This window comes from Carcharodon carcharias, chromosome 2 (genome assembly GCF_017639515.1).
Source record: "Carcharodon carcharias isolate sCarCar2 chromosome 2, sCarCar2.pri, whole genome shotgun sequence".
NCBI classification, from domain to species: domain Eukaryota; kingdom Metazoa; phylum Chordata; class Chondrichthyes; order Lamniformes; family Lamnidae; genus Carcharodon; species Carcharodon carcharias.
The window spans coordinates 127,338,829-127,353,355 of record NC_054468.1 but is presented as its reverse complement, the minus strand read 5'-3'; the positions used below and the strand labels follow the sequence as shown (position 1 = coordinate 127,353,355).

General features: G+C 44.9%; 1 protein-coding gene across 1 annotated transcript in view; it reads left to right on the top strand.

Moving 5' to 3' along the window:
• The window catches only part of esr1 (estrogen receptor 1), a 301,449-nt gene extending 290,229 nt beyond the window's left edge, over positions 1–11,220 (top strand). Inside the window, exons 9-11 of the mRNA XM_041206645.1 lie at positions 2,139–2,300; positions 10,493–10,688; positions 10,969–11,220. Coding sequence (XP_041062579.1) covers positions 2,139–2,300; positions 10,493–10,688; positions 10,969–11,220 — 610 coding nt within the window. The remainder of the gene's footprint in view (positions 1–2,138; positions 2,301–10,492; positions 10,689–10,968) is intronic.
• Positions 11,221–14,527: the final 3,307 nt, after the last annotated feature.

Below are 14,527 nucleotides of genomic sequence, written 5' to 3'. Positions count from 1 at the left end.
TCAGGCAGTGCCTTAGTTTAATGCCTTGCCAAAAGAAGCATTCCCTCAGTGCTGCGCCGGAGTATTAGCCTTGATTTTTGCATTCAAGTCCAGGATGGGTACTTGAACCCTCAACCTTGTAACTCAAGAGGCAAGACTGCTACCAACTGAGCTACAGCTAACACATTAAGATTATTACTTCTTCCTCAAAAAGAGGCCTGAACAATCCCCATCTGCCACCACTCTCCTCCATCTGGCTGAACTTGTTCTCTCACTGAACAATTTCTCCTTTAACTTGTCTCCGTTCCTCCAAATAAAAGGTGTGGCTATGTGTACTCACATGGGCCCCAGTTATGCCTATCTCTTTATGGGGTATGTGGAACATTCCTTGTTCCGGTCCTATTCAGGCCTCCTCCTACAACTCTTTTCGGTACATCGATGACTGTTTCGTGCTCTCGCCTGGACCTGGAAAAATTTATCAATTTTGCTTCCAACTTCCACCCCTCTCTCACCATCACATGGTCCATCTCCGACACTTCCCTTCCCTTCCTTGACCTCTCTGTCTCAATTTCTGGTGATAGACTGTCCACCAATATTCATCACAAGCCCACCGACTCCCACAGCTACCTTGGCTGCAACTCCTCACACCCCGCTCCCTGTAAGGACTCCATCCCATTCTCCCATTTCCTTCACCTCTGTTGTATCTGTTCTAGATGATGCCGCTTTCCAAAACGGTGCTTCTGACATGTCTTTCTCCCAAAGATTATTACTACTCTGGTTTTGTTTCATGCCTTTGAAATTTGCTGACACATTTGCTCATCCAGCTCCTTCTTACTGTTTGGAACACTATATAAAACAAACTCCCAGCAATGTGACATTTGCATTGATTTAGTAAATTTCTAATGCTCTTATTGCTCCACATTAGTCTGTCTATTTCTAGTTCCAGTTACTCTGATTGTTCATGATGAAGGGATAGAAATCTGGTCCCTTCAATATCATCGATTGTATAGCTGTGACTCTTAGAATATGTTGCCTGTGCTTTGGTGACAGTGGTCTTAATGATAATGGCCAATGTTTGAAGTATTAAAGTTAAGGAGGAGTGAATAAATTCCCTTCCAATGTAGAATAGCTGTGGTCTGGTTTTAACTCCTCGCCCAATGTAAATACAGCAATTGTGGCCTGAAAATGGCAATTGGTCATTTAGTGACCCACTGACACAGCAGCACCATCTGGGGAAAGTTTCTGAAGAAGAGGATTGCACCTCCTGTGCCAAGAAGAAAAACTCTTGGCCGCTGCTGGTCTGCCTGAAATAACCTTCGACCCAACTAACCACGAGATCGCCTCCCGCCACACCGACTCCATCTTCCAACCACGGAACTGATGAATGGCAGAATGGCGCCCATTTGGAAGGCAAATAAGACACGGGTCTCAAAATTAACCATGCCTCATGCTGGCAAAAATGGGCAGGTGATGGGTACACTCTGCCAACTGCCTGTCCTTTCTCTCCCTGCAGTTAAAATCAGTCCTTGTTACGGCTTGTGGCACTTGCTCATTCATGCTGTCTTACCTTCAGTGCCTTACTTCAATGCTCTCCTGGTTGGCGTCCCACCATCCACCCTCATCCAAGCCTCTGGTGCCTGCATCCTAACTCACACCAAGCCCTGGCCACCCATCACTGGCTTATATTGGCTCCCGTTCTGGCAACACCTCAAATTTAAAATTCTCCATGTCTTTGCCCCTCTGTAACCTCTTCCCATTACTCCAAGATTTCTGCGGTCCTCCAATTCTGGCCTCTTGCACATCCCTAATTTTAATCACTCTACCGTTGACTGCTGCATCTTCAGCTGCCTAGGTCCTAAACTTTGGAATTCTTTCCCTAATCCTCTCCACCTCTCTACCTCTCACTCCTCCTTTAAGACGCTCCCGAAAATCTATCTCTTGGTCAAGTTTTTGGGCACCAGGCCTAATGTGGCTCATTACTCCCCTGTGAAGCTCTCCTTGGGATGTTTTGCTCTGTTGAAGGCGCTATATAAATACAAGTTGCAGTCGTTCAGGAGGATTTTTCAGCCCCGCAAAAGCATTTCAACTCCAGCCCTGGCCATGCTTTACCTAACTGGTCTGTTTGTTTCCCCCACAGGCGTGTTCCCCTTCCTCTCCAGTACCATGGAGGCTCTGAACGACAGTGAGCAGATTCATATCATCTTAGACAAAATCACTGATGCATTGGTTCACTTTATCACCAGGGCAGGGCTCTCATTGCAGCTGCAGTCTCGAAGGCTAGCCCAGCTCCTTCTACTGCTCTCCCACATCCGGCACATGAGGTAAGCAGAGCTCTTCTCTCCCGCGCCCAATCGCACCCCGCCCCGACCAGCAGATTGCCACTTCTCCTTCATAATTGCAACCGTCTCCCTGTTGCTAAAAGGACGTAGGAGAAGGTGGGAAAAAACACAGATTTAGAAAGGTGATTCCAGGACTGAGAGGTCACAACCACCAGGAAAATCTAAAGTGGCAGGGGTTTCTTTCCCTGGCAAAGGGAAGGCTGAGGGGATGACCTGGCAGAAATATGCAAAATGATGAAGGGGCTCGAAAGGGTTTGGCGTAGGGACGATGCTTCCATTTGTGAGTGAGACGTAAGAGAGTCACTACTAAGTCCAACAGGAAATTCTGGAGAAACTTCTTTACCTAGAGAGTGGTCAGAAGGTGAAACTTCCTACACACAGGGTAGCTGAGGCGAAAAGCATATATGCTTTTAGTGGGGTGGATGGTGGGGTCGGAGGTGGAGATCTCCCTGAGGGAGAAAGGAATAGAAGGTTATGTTAACAGATTTAGATGAAAAGGGGGCTCACGTACAGCCTAAAGACCAGGATAGACTAGTTGGGCTGAATAGGCTGTGTCAGTGTTATAGATTCAATGTAATTCTATGGTTGTGATTTAAAGATCCAGTCTCAGCATTAGCGCCTTGATAAAGATTTAGAAAATGACTCCCACTAAGATGCGGCCGGATTTTTGCCCTCAGCTCAGGAGCCGCGAATCAGATATCGGATTTTCCAATGTCGTGTCCAGACTTGTAAAAGTCAGCTCGCTCACCCGCAGTTTTGGTCTCTGGCTGTGGGCTCACCACTTCCCGAGGCAGGACGGAGCTGGGAATGGATGCAGGCTGATGATGAGGCCAGCAGGTTAGAAGGCTGCCTATCTTTCCTGGGATTTCAGCCCTGTTCAATCCAGAGTTGTTGGGCCCTCTATCACTCCCCTTTCACCCCACCTCACACCCCCGCCCACCTCCAATACCCACTCCAAGCCCCCTATATCTCCCATGACCACTCCATGTCCCCTCACATTCCCCATTCCCCCTCATATCTCCTCCATGCCACCATGCCCTTCCATATCCCCCATGCATCCTCTATACCCATTCTCCCAGTGTCCACTATGTACAGAAGCAATGAGCCATTGGCAAGCCTGGCAATTATTTGATATGCTGCTGAAACTGACACAACAAGCAAAGAGACTTTAAAAATCTCCTTTGGAAAAAAAAACTTCTCATCTTACAACCTTATAAAAGCGTCATTCAGCCACAACTATTCACAATATCAATGCGTAAAGTTTAATCATCTTAACACCTCTGAATCTTGTCCAAATAAAGATATAGGCATTGAAAACCACATTAAAGAAGGGTTAACGTATTACAACCTCACAAAGCTGTCCATCAAACAAAGCTAGCGCTCTTCTATGCTACTGTGTAAACAAGACCCCTGCTGAGCTGAGTCCATTAGCCCTCCTTAAAGCTCAGCCAAATATTCATAATGAGGCCATCTGGAAAAATACAGATGTCTAGCCACCTCAGCCTGCTTCCGTTGATACAGTTGTATGCTCCTGTTAAACATGGTGGGACATTCACAAGTATATAAACGGATAAACTATTGCATATTAGATCAGGGCCACTCCACAATGAGTCACAATTTAAAACCACAGTCCTCTTGCTATGGAAGTTAAGAACACAAGAACTGAAGTAGGCCATGTAGCCACTCATACATTCAATCAGACCATAGTTGTCATGTATCTTGACTACCTCTAACTGCCTAAGTTCCACAACCTTTAACAGCCTTGTCTAATAAAAGTCTATCAACCCCAGTTTTAACATTTTTATTTAACGTAGCTCAACAGTTTTTGGAGGAGAGAGATTTCCTGATTTCCACTATTCTTTGTGTGGTCACTTCTGAACAGCCAAGCTCTCATTTAAGGTTATGCCCCCTTGTTCTGGAGTCCCCCAACAGTTCTACCTTACCTACCTGCTTTAAACACCTCAGTTAGATCAATCATTAATCTTCTAGACTCATGTGCAGCTTTAACTATCCAGAACATCATGCCGTCTCTGAGTGGCTAAAGAAATTAAAACAGAAAATGCTGGAAACACTCAGCGCAGAGTTAGCATTTTAGGTTGCCATGGGAATTGGAAGATGGTTGAAGTGTATAGCTTTTAATACAGAGTCATGGGGAGGGGGCAAAATTAACAAAAATGAAGGTCTGGGATAGAGTGGAGGGCAAGAATGATTAAACCACAGAAGGGATGACAGTGTGGAGCAAAAGGGGGTTGGATAATGAGGCACGTAAGAAAACAAATGATGAGTCCAGAGGCGGTGCAAATGTTTATAGCAGAACAGCAGAGGGGGACGGAAGCTTGGAAAATCCTGCAAAGAGAAGAAGGCTCTCATGATCCATAAATGAGGCAGAGCAAGGTGGACCGACCCAAAGGGTGCCGACCAATTCACCAGCTGTGTCCCGATCAGGGATCCCCACCCCAAGCCACAAGTGGCCTGGTACATTCTATTAATTACAGCAATGAGGCACCAAAACTGTGTTTACTGTGATTGTTGCGACATTATATGATGGGTTATCAAGCCTCCCTCTCACTCCCAAACAATTCTATTTCTCGATTTGAATGAATATGGAATCAAAAGGAACATTTTCTCTGTGTGTCTCAAATTTCAACCTACATTTTAAATCCTGTTCCGCCCTAGAGAATCTTAAGATTTTAAAGGGTGAGGAGGCCATTCAGCCCATTTTAATTCATCCACCCTGAGTGAACCCAATGCTTGCCCCCACATTGTAATGTCCTAATGTTTCTTCACTGATTCCAGTGTTTCTGCATCAACTACTTTATCTACAATTTACCTCATTGCACTGACATCTCTTTATGTCAGTCTCATTGTTACTTTTCACTAATTTGAATCAATGTCCCCTCATTTCACCCAGTTTAATTTAATCCAAACCTTGCTGACATCATAATTGTGGCTGGCATTATTTGGAATAAAATTCTGCAAGTAATATATGAAATCCTTTAAAGAAAAAAATCAACTTAATCTAAGATTAAGTGTAGACATGGTGGTCTGTAACATTACGCCCTGTATTAAAACTCAAGAGTCTACTGACTAAGGGGTGTCTAAGCAAAGCCATTGATTTTACAATTTACCTCCTGTGAAGAGGTGACATGTACCACCCAAGTTTCCCTGACAAACATCAGTACACTCTGTCCTTTTCTGTTTAACCTTCCTCATAAACCTCAAATAAGAATGGGTTGCAAGCAATAAAAACAGAAAATGCTGGAATTACTCAGCAGGTTAGGCAGCATCGGCGCAGAGAGGTAGCGTTTCAGGTCGATGACCTTTCATCGGAACTGAGAAAAGTTAGAAATGCAATGTGTTTTAGGCAAGTGAAATGGGGGAGGGTGGGAAAAGAACAAGAGGGAAGGACTGTGATAGGGTGAAGACCGGAGAGATTAAATGATAAAAGAGTTGATGGTGCAAGGCCAAAGGGAGTGGTAATGGGGCAAGTAAAGAAACAGGAATAAGAGCAAAATACTGTGGATGCTGGAGATCTGAAATAAAAACAGAAAGTGCTGGAAAAAGCTCAGCAGGTCTGGCAGCATCGCTGGAGAGAGAAGCAAAGTTAACGTTTCGAGTCCAATATGGCTCTTCTTTGGAACTCAAGAAAAATGTGTCGAGAGACAGTATGAATGACAATGATAAACATCTGCCATCCAAAGGCAAAAATGAGGGGAAAATGAGACTAAAACTGAAACCTGTATAAAGGTGTCAAAATTGGGGAAGAGATTACAAATCAATGTTGAGTCTAGAAGGCTGTAAAATGCTTAATTGAAAGGTGAGGTGCTGTTCCATGAGCTTCGTTGGAACACTGCAGGAAGCCAAGGACAGGGAGGTCAGTGTGAGAACAAGGTAGAGAAATATAAATGACAGGCAACTAGAAGGAGATGTTCTGCAAAGCGTTCAACCAATCTGCATTTGGTCTCCTCCGTGTAGAGCAGGCTGCATTGTGTTTACTAAATTGGAAGAAGTATAAGTAAACTGCTTGTTTTGGAGGCCTGCGATGGTGCGAAGGGAGGAGGTAAGAGGTTAGGTATTACATCTCCTGCACTTGCATGGAAAGATGTCGTGGGAAGGGGATGTTGGGAGCAGTTGAGGAGTGGACCAGGGTGCTGCAGACAGGACGCCCCTTCTGGAATGCTGAAAGGAGAGGGGAGGGGTAGGTGTGTTCGGCGGTGGCATCATGCTGGAGGTGGCGGAAAATAGCAGAGGGTCATCTGTTGAATACAGAGGCTGGTGGGGTGGAAGGTGAGGCCAAGGGGAATCCCATCACAGTTCTGGGAGGGAAGGGAAGAGGTGTAAGTAGAAGTGTGGGAAATTAAATGGATACAGTTGAGGGCTGTGGTTGGTGCAAGGGTGGTGGTAGCGGGGAAGTGGGTGGGGAATCCTCAGTTGAGGAAAGAGGAAGACATATATCAGAAGACATATATCAGAACCTTCCTGTGGAAGGTTGCATCATCAGATGTGATGGGGAGGGAGGAACTGGGAGAATGGAATGGAGTCCTTAAAAGGAAGCAGAGAGTGAGGAAGTGTGTTCGAGGTAGCTATAGCTTGTAGTGAATATTTGTTGATAGCATATCATAGAATCACACAGTGCAGAAGAGGCCCTTTGGCCCATCGAATCTGCACCAACACATGAGAAACACCTGACCTATCTAATCCCATTTACCAGCACTTGGCTCATAGCCTTGAATGTTATGACGTACCATGTGCTCATCCAAGTACTTATTAAAGGATGTGAGGCAATTCGCCTCCACCACCCTCCCAGGCAGCGCATTCCAGACCGTCATCACCCTCTGGGTTTTTCCTCACAGCCCCCTTAAACCTCCTGCCTCTCACCTTAAATTTATGCTCCCTTGTGACTGACCATTCAACTAAGGGGAACAGCTGTTCCCTATCCACCCTGCCCATGCCCCTCATAATCTTGTACACCTCAATCAGGTTGCTCCTCAGTCTTCTCTGCTCCAACGAAAACAACCCAAGTCTATCCAACCTCTCTTTATAACTTAAATGTTTCATCCCAGGCAACATCCTGGTGAATCTCCTCTGCATCCCCTCCAGTGCAATCACATCCTTCCTATAATGTGGCGACCAGAACTGCACACAGTACTCCAGCTGTGGCCTCACAAAGTTTCTATACAACTCCAACATGACCTCCCTTTTAAGGACTCTGATATATGTCCCTACTTTTGTAATTTATGCCTCAATTGATAAAGGCGTGTCCCATATGCCTTTTTCACCACCCCACTAACATGCCCTCCCGCCTTCAGAGATCTGTGGACACACATGCCAAGGTCCCTTTGTTCCTCAGAACTTCCTAGTGTCATGCCGTTCATTGAATACTTCCTTGTCAAGTTACTCCTTCCAAAGTGTAACACCCACACTTTTCAGGGTTACATTCCATCTGCCCATTTGACCATCCTGTCTATATCTTCCTGTAGCCCAAGACACTCAACCTCACTGTTAACCACCTGGCCAATCTTTGTGTCATCTGCAAATTTACTAATCCTACCCCCCACATAGTCATCTATGTCCATTTAAATAAATGACGAATAATAGGGAACCCAGCACAGATCCCTGTGGTATGCCACTAGACACTGGCTTCCAGTCACTAAAGCAGCCTTCTGTCATCACCCTCTCTATCCTACAACTAAGCCAATTTTGAATCCACCTTATCAAATTACCCTGTATCCCATGTGCATTTGCCTTCTTTATAAGTCTCCCATGTGGGACCTTGTCAAAGGCTTTGCTGGAATCCATATAAACTACATCAACTGCACTACCCTCATCTACGCACCTGGTCACCTCAAAAAATTCAATCAAATTTGTAAGGCATGACCTCCCTCTGACGAAGCCATGCTGACTATTCCTGATCAAACCTTGCTTCTCCAAGTGGAGATAGATTCTCTCCTTCAGAAATTTCTCCAATAGTTTCCCTACCACTGACGTGAGAATCACTGGTCTGTAGCTCCCTGGCCTATCTCTACAACGCTTCTTGAATAGTGGAACCACATTAGCTGTTCTCCAGTCCCCTGGCACCTCCCCCGTGGCCAGAGAGGTATTAAAAATTTGGGTCAAAGCCCCTGCGATCTCCTTCCTTGCCTCCTTCAGCAGCCTGGGACACAAATCATCCGGACCTGGAGATTTGTCCACTTTTAAGCCTGCCAAGACCTCCAATACCTTGTCACTCCCTATAACAATTTGCTCAAGAGCCTTGCATTCTCTCTCCCTGAGTTCCATACCTTCATCCTCATTCTCTTGGGTGAAGACGGATGTGAAGTATTCGTTCACCACTACCGATGTCCTCTGGCTCCACCCATAGATTGCCCCCTTGGTTGCTAATGGGCCCAACTCTTTCCCTGGTTATCCTCTTCTCACTGATACACTTATAGAATATCTTGGGATTTTGCCTACTTTCACCAGCCAGAGCTTTCTCATATCCCCTCTTTGCTCTCCTAATTGCTTTCTTAAGCTCCACCCTGCAATTTCTCTACTCCACTAATGCCTCCTCTGATTTGCTCCCCTTGTACCTGCTAAAAGCCTCTCTTTTCTTTCTCATCGTATCCTGAATATCTCTGGTCATCCATGATTCTCTGGGCTTGTTACTCCTTCCTATCACCCTAGAGGGAACATGTTGAGCCTGTACCCTGCCCATTTCCTTTTTGAATGTCCCCCATTGCTCTTCTGTAGATTTCCCCACAAGTAGCTGTTCCCAGTCTACCTTGGCCAGATCCTGCCTTATTTTACTAAAATCCGCTCTCCACTAATCCAAAACATTTTTTTGCAACCTGTCTATTTCTTTGTCCATAACAAGCTTAAATTGTACCGTGTTGTGGTCACTATCACTAAAATGCTCCCCCACCACCACCTCAGCCACTTGTCCGGCTGCATTCCCCAGAATTAGGTCCAGCGCTGCGCCGTCCCTTGTTGGACCCTCTACATATTGACCTAAAATGTTCTCCTGTACATATTTCAAGAAATCCATCCAAGCCTTTAACACGATGTCTAAACCAATTAATGTTGGGAAAGTTGAAATCACCTAATATAATTACCCTATTTTTATTGTTTTTACACACCTCCGCGAATTGTGCAAATATTTGCTCCTCAATTTCCCGTTGACTATCTGGGGGGTCTAAAATAAACACCTGACAATGTGGCTGCCCCTTTTTTATTCCTGAGCCTTACCCACAAAGCGTCATTCGATGTCCCCTCCAAGATATCCCCCCTCTCCTTAATGCAGTAACTGACTCCTTAACTAATAATGCAATGCCTCCTTCTCTTTTACCCCCTCCCCTGTCTCGTCTGAAGATTCTATATCCTGGAATGTTGAGCTGCGAATCCTGCCCCTCCCTCAACCACATCTCTGTGATGGCTACTATATCACAATTCCACGTGTCAATCCTTACCCTTACCTGTAATACTCCTGGCATTAAAGTAGAGGCCATCCAGCCTTGCCTTGCTCCCTTGAAACTTAATGCAGCTGTACTCCCTCTGACTTGATTGTTTTACTGTATTATGATGTGTCCCTATTCTGCTAACATTCTGTGTCCCCTCCCCATATTGAATCATCAGAAACAGTGACAGAGACATCAAGGAAGGGAGGGGAAGAGTCAGAGATGGACCTTGTCAGGGTGACAGGAGGGTGGAAATTGGAGACAAAGTTGATGAAACTTTCCATTTTAGGGTGAATGGGAAATGGCACTGAGTCCGTCATCATTGTACCAGAGAAAGAGGTGAGGGAAGAGCACCTGAGCAGAAATGGAGCAAGGAATACTTCATATATCCCAGAGTGAGGACCCATGCAGTTTCCCATAGCAACACCTTTTATTTGGAGGAAGTGAGTGTAGTTAAAGGAGAATTGTTCAGAGTGAGAACAGGTTCAGCCAGGTGGTGGAGAGGATTAACTTTGTAAATGAACAATACAACAGCAACATCCAACTGTGTGATCCTCCCCCTTACCTTTCTATAGTGTTCATAAGCCTATATATATATATCTCAAATTATTAATAATTGAACCTTCTGTCTGATTGCCTGCTCTGTGCAATTGTGTGAATGTGGAGAGGATTAGGATACTTCTGTGTACCTTGTGCATGCTCAGGTGGTGTTAATTCTCTGTAATGTGCTTTGATCAACAGTAACAAAGGAATGGAACACCTGTACAGTATGAAGTGTAAGAACGTGGTGCCACTGTATGACTTGCTGCTGGAGATGCTGGATGCTCACAGAATGCACACGCCAATGGACAAGTCTCAGCCTGGAGGAAATGGTGGAAGTCCACTGAATAGAGGGACCATGCCATCCTCTTCCTCATTGTCACTAAAGAAGACGGATGTGAGTTTTGAAACATCCAGATAGGTAATTGACTCAATCGTAGACAGTATTAATGGAAATCCCAACGGCAAACTACCTATGATCACTTGCAAAAGAAGCAAATGTCACTGCAGCAAAATTACATAGCTTCAGCTTCATCCAAACGCACCCCATCCAACTACTCAGCAAAGAAGAATGCCCTGTATTTTGTATACCTACTGACTCGGAACAGGGCTTGCTCGCAATGCAGGAACAGTATAATGTTCCAGTAATTATGTAAAGTTCTCTTTTATTCTTGAAGAATTTACCACCATTTCAAATGCTTCACACAAACATTACCGCAAGAGACATGAATATGAACGCTCGCCAGGACTATAGGACTGATACCAAACAATCTGTAATGCTTGGCCATTTAAGAAATCCTTGGCGACAAAATGAGTTGACCCTTCACCTCTGGGACCTGAGGTCAAATCCACTGTTGACTGTTTGGATGGAAGACTGGGATGAAAGGGGTGGAGATGAACTTCGCCCAGCACACATCTGTCTCCAATAGGTAATCTCAAAGGATGGCTGTCTGGGTAATAGGGGCCAGTCTTCTGAGGTGTGGGACATATTGTTGGCGCAGAGTAAAGGGAGCTTTACTCTGATGCTCGATCCCATTCACCCCCTTATCTTCGGCAAAAAAAACTTCAAAAAGCAAAGCTCACATCGTCACCCTTGTGAACCCGGCTTGTGAAATTCCCCATGACCCAAATGGCCCTGTCATCACCTCAGTTCTTCTACTAACACTGGCAACAGTCTTCATTGCCTTGCTCCTTCCATCATCTTTGTTAGTGAATTTGGTTTATGCTATGAATAGATTGACTTGTTTTATGTTCTTTTAGGAGTTTATAATATATGATCAGGACTAATTGCAGGCAATACTCTACACACCTCCAGTTAAGTCAGATATCGTTGCTGCATCAAAATCCTGAAATTCCTGACCTAACGGCATTTTGGGAGCACCTTCAGTGCCTGAATTGCAGCAGTTCAAGATGGCCCACTAGCAGCTACTCAGGAGCAACGAGGAATGGGCTATAAATGCCGACCTTTCTCATATCACCAGAATAAATTTTTTAAAAATGAACTTTATTGGGTGTGGAATCATGGCCAAAGCACCACGATCAGGATCCCGTCCAGACCTTGCTAGTTCAGGGCCTCATTTCTCCAAAATTTTTTGACACCCGATGGGCAAATCTGATTCTAAACCCTGGGCAGAAAAGGAATTTCACTCTAGATTAAGGCCTTTTTGTGTTGCCAGACATCGGTGCAACATTGTGTTACCAATATCAACACTGGCTACTACCTCATCAGTGGGTGGTTTGTCGGGCATCCTTTCTGGAGCAGCACAGTTAAGACACTGATTCTCTGGTAAGGCTTAACAGCCTTAAGCAGGATGTTTCCTCATTTTGATGCCTTCAACCTTAGTGAGGCCACAGCTGGAGTACTGTGTGCAGTTCTGGTTGCCACATTATAGGAAGGATGTGATTGCACTGGAGTGGTTGCAGAGGAGATTCACCAGGATGTTGCCTGGGATGAAACATTTAAGTTATGAAGAGAGGTTGGATAGACTTGGGTTATTTTCATTGGAGCAGGGAAGACTGAGTGGTGACCTGATCGAGTTGTACAAGATTATGAGGGGCATGGACAGGGTGGATAGGGAGCAGCTGTCCCCCTTAGTTGAAGGGTCAGTCCAAGGGGACATAAGTTCAAGGTGAGGGGCAGGAGGTTTAGGAGGGATGTGAGGAAAAGCTTTTTTACCCAGAGGGTGGTAATGGTCTAGAATGCGCTGCCTGGGAGGGTGATGGAGGCGGCTTGCCTCACATCCTTTAAAAAGTACCTGGATGAGCTCTTGGCACGTCATAACATTCAAGGCTATGGGCCAAGTGCTGGTAAATGGGATTAGGTAGGTAGGTCAGGTGTTTCTCATGTGTCGGTGCAGACTTGATGGGCTGAAGGGCCTCTTCTGCAATCTGTGATTCTTTGTATTATTGCACCAGAGCTTTATTGTTTAGATGTGATCAAAACATATGGCACTATTGGGGGGACATATTGATGTTTTATGTTTTGAATTCAAGCTGCTACAACTCATAGGGTGGGTAGAATATTTCTGGAAGTAGATTTAGGATGGTCTTGCCTGATGCGATAAAGATACAGCAATGACATATTTTGTATGTTGAATGAATGAAGTACCGCTAATCTTCCTGGGGTCCATCCTCAGTCTTGATTCAGTTTCGGGTTCGAATCACCCAACCACTCATTACACTGCTTACTCAGCAGTTTGCATTCCATAGTATCGAGTTTATTAGGTTTCTGGTTCCACCATGCAATAGTTGAGGTGAATTTTCTCTCCCAAGTAAAGTTATAACATAAAATTATTTCAAAATTATGAAGGGTTTTGATAAAGTATATATGGAGAAACTATTTCCACTGGCAGGAGGATCAGCAACCATGGGAGACGGATTTAAGATAATTGGCAAAAAGCCCAGGAGGTGTTGAGGAGAAAGTTGTTTTAGACAGCAGGTTGTCATACTTGGGAATGCACTGTCTGAAAGGGTGGTGGAAGCAGTTCCAATCGCAGCATTCAAAAGGGAATTTGATGTACACTTAAAAGGGAGACATTTGCAGAACTATGGGGGAAAAACGGACGAGTGGGACTAATTGGACAGTCCTTTCAAAGAGCTGACACAGGCCCAATGGGCCAAATGGCCTCCTTCTGTGCTGTATGATTCAACAGCAGCCCTTTTGTGCTCTGGCTACATAGGCTATCATTTTCACAGTGCAAGAGTTATGCCTGACGCAGAAGATCTAGTGCTTTTGTTGTGTTGGTTGATAAATCCATAGAGTATTTCCTAAATGGTAAGAGATTAGAAAGTGCAGATGTACAAAGGGACCTGGGTGTCTTTGTCCATAAGTCACTGAAAGCTAACATGCAGGTGCAGCAGGCAATTAGGAAGGCTAATGGAATGTTAGCCTTTATCGCAAGAGGATTTGGGTACAGGATTGTATAGAAGCTTGGTTTGGCCACACCTGGAGTACTGTGTGCAGTTTTGATCCCCTTACATCAGAAAGGTTGTTATTGTCATAGAGGGAGTGCAGCGAAGGTTCACCAGACTTGTTCCAGGGATGGCGGGACTGTCTTATGAAGTGAGAGTGGGCAAACTGGGTCTGCATTCTCCAGAGTTTCAAAGAATAAGAGGTGATCTCATTGAAACCTACAAAATACTTAAAGGGATAGACAGGGTAGATGCAGGTGGGATGTTTCCCCTGGCTGAGGAGTTTAGAACCAGGGAACACAATTTCAAAATAAGGGGAAGCCACTTAGGATTGAGATGAGGAGAAATTTCTTTACTCAGAAAGTTGTGAATCTTTGGAATTCTCTATCCCAAGGGCCATGGAAGCTCAGTCATTGAGTGTGTTTAAGGTGAAAATTGATGGATTTCAGATTAACAATGATGTAAAGGGTTATGGGGATAGTGTGTGTAAAAGGCATTGAAGTCTTTGATCAGCCATGATTGTATTGAATGGTGGAGCAGGGTTGATGGGTTGAATGGCCTACTCCTGATCCTATTAGCCTCATCCTTTCTCTACTACAAGGTGAATTTGTAAGCAGCATCAGTTTATTAAGTACAAGTGAGGTGAGGAATGGGCAGTGGGGGCAGGGGGTGAGGAGGAGGGGGGAGATGGTGGTCGGGGGGGAGGATTTGCATCTGCCCTTAGTATGTACATGTAGAGTCTTTCTCACACACCTCTACCTGCTACTGTCTTAAAGGTACTTGGAATCAGAGTCAAAAGCCAGTTTTCAAGTTTGTGGCTTTCCT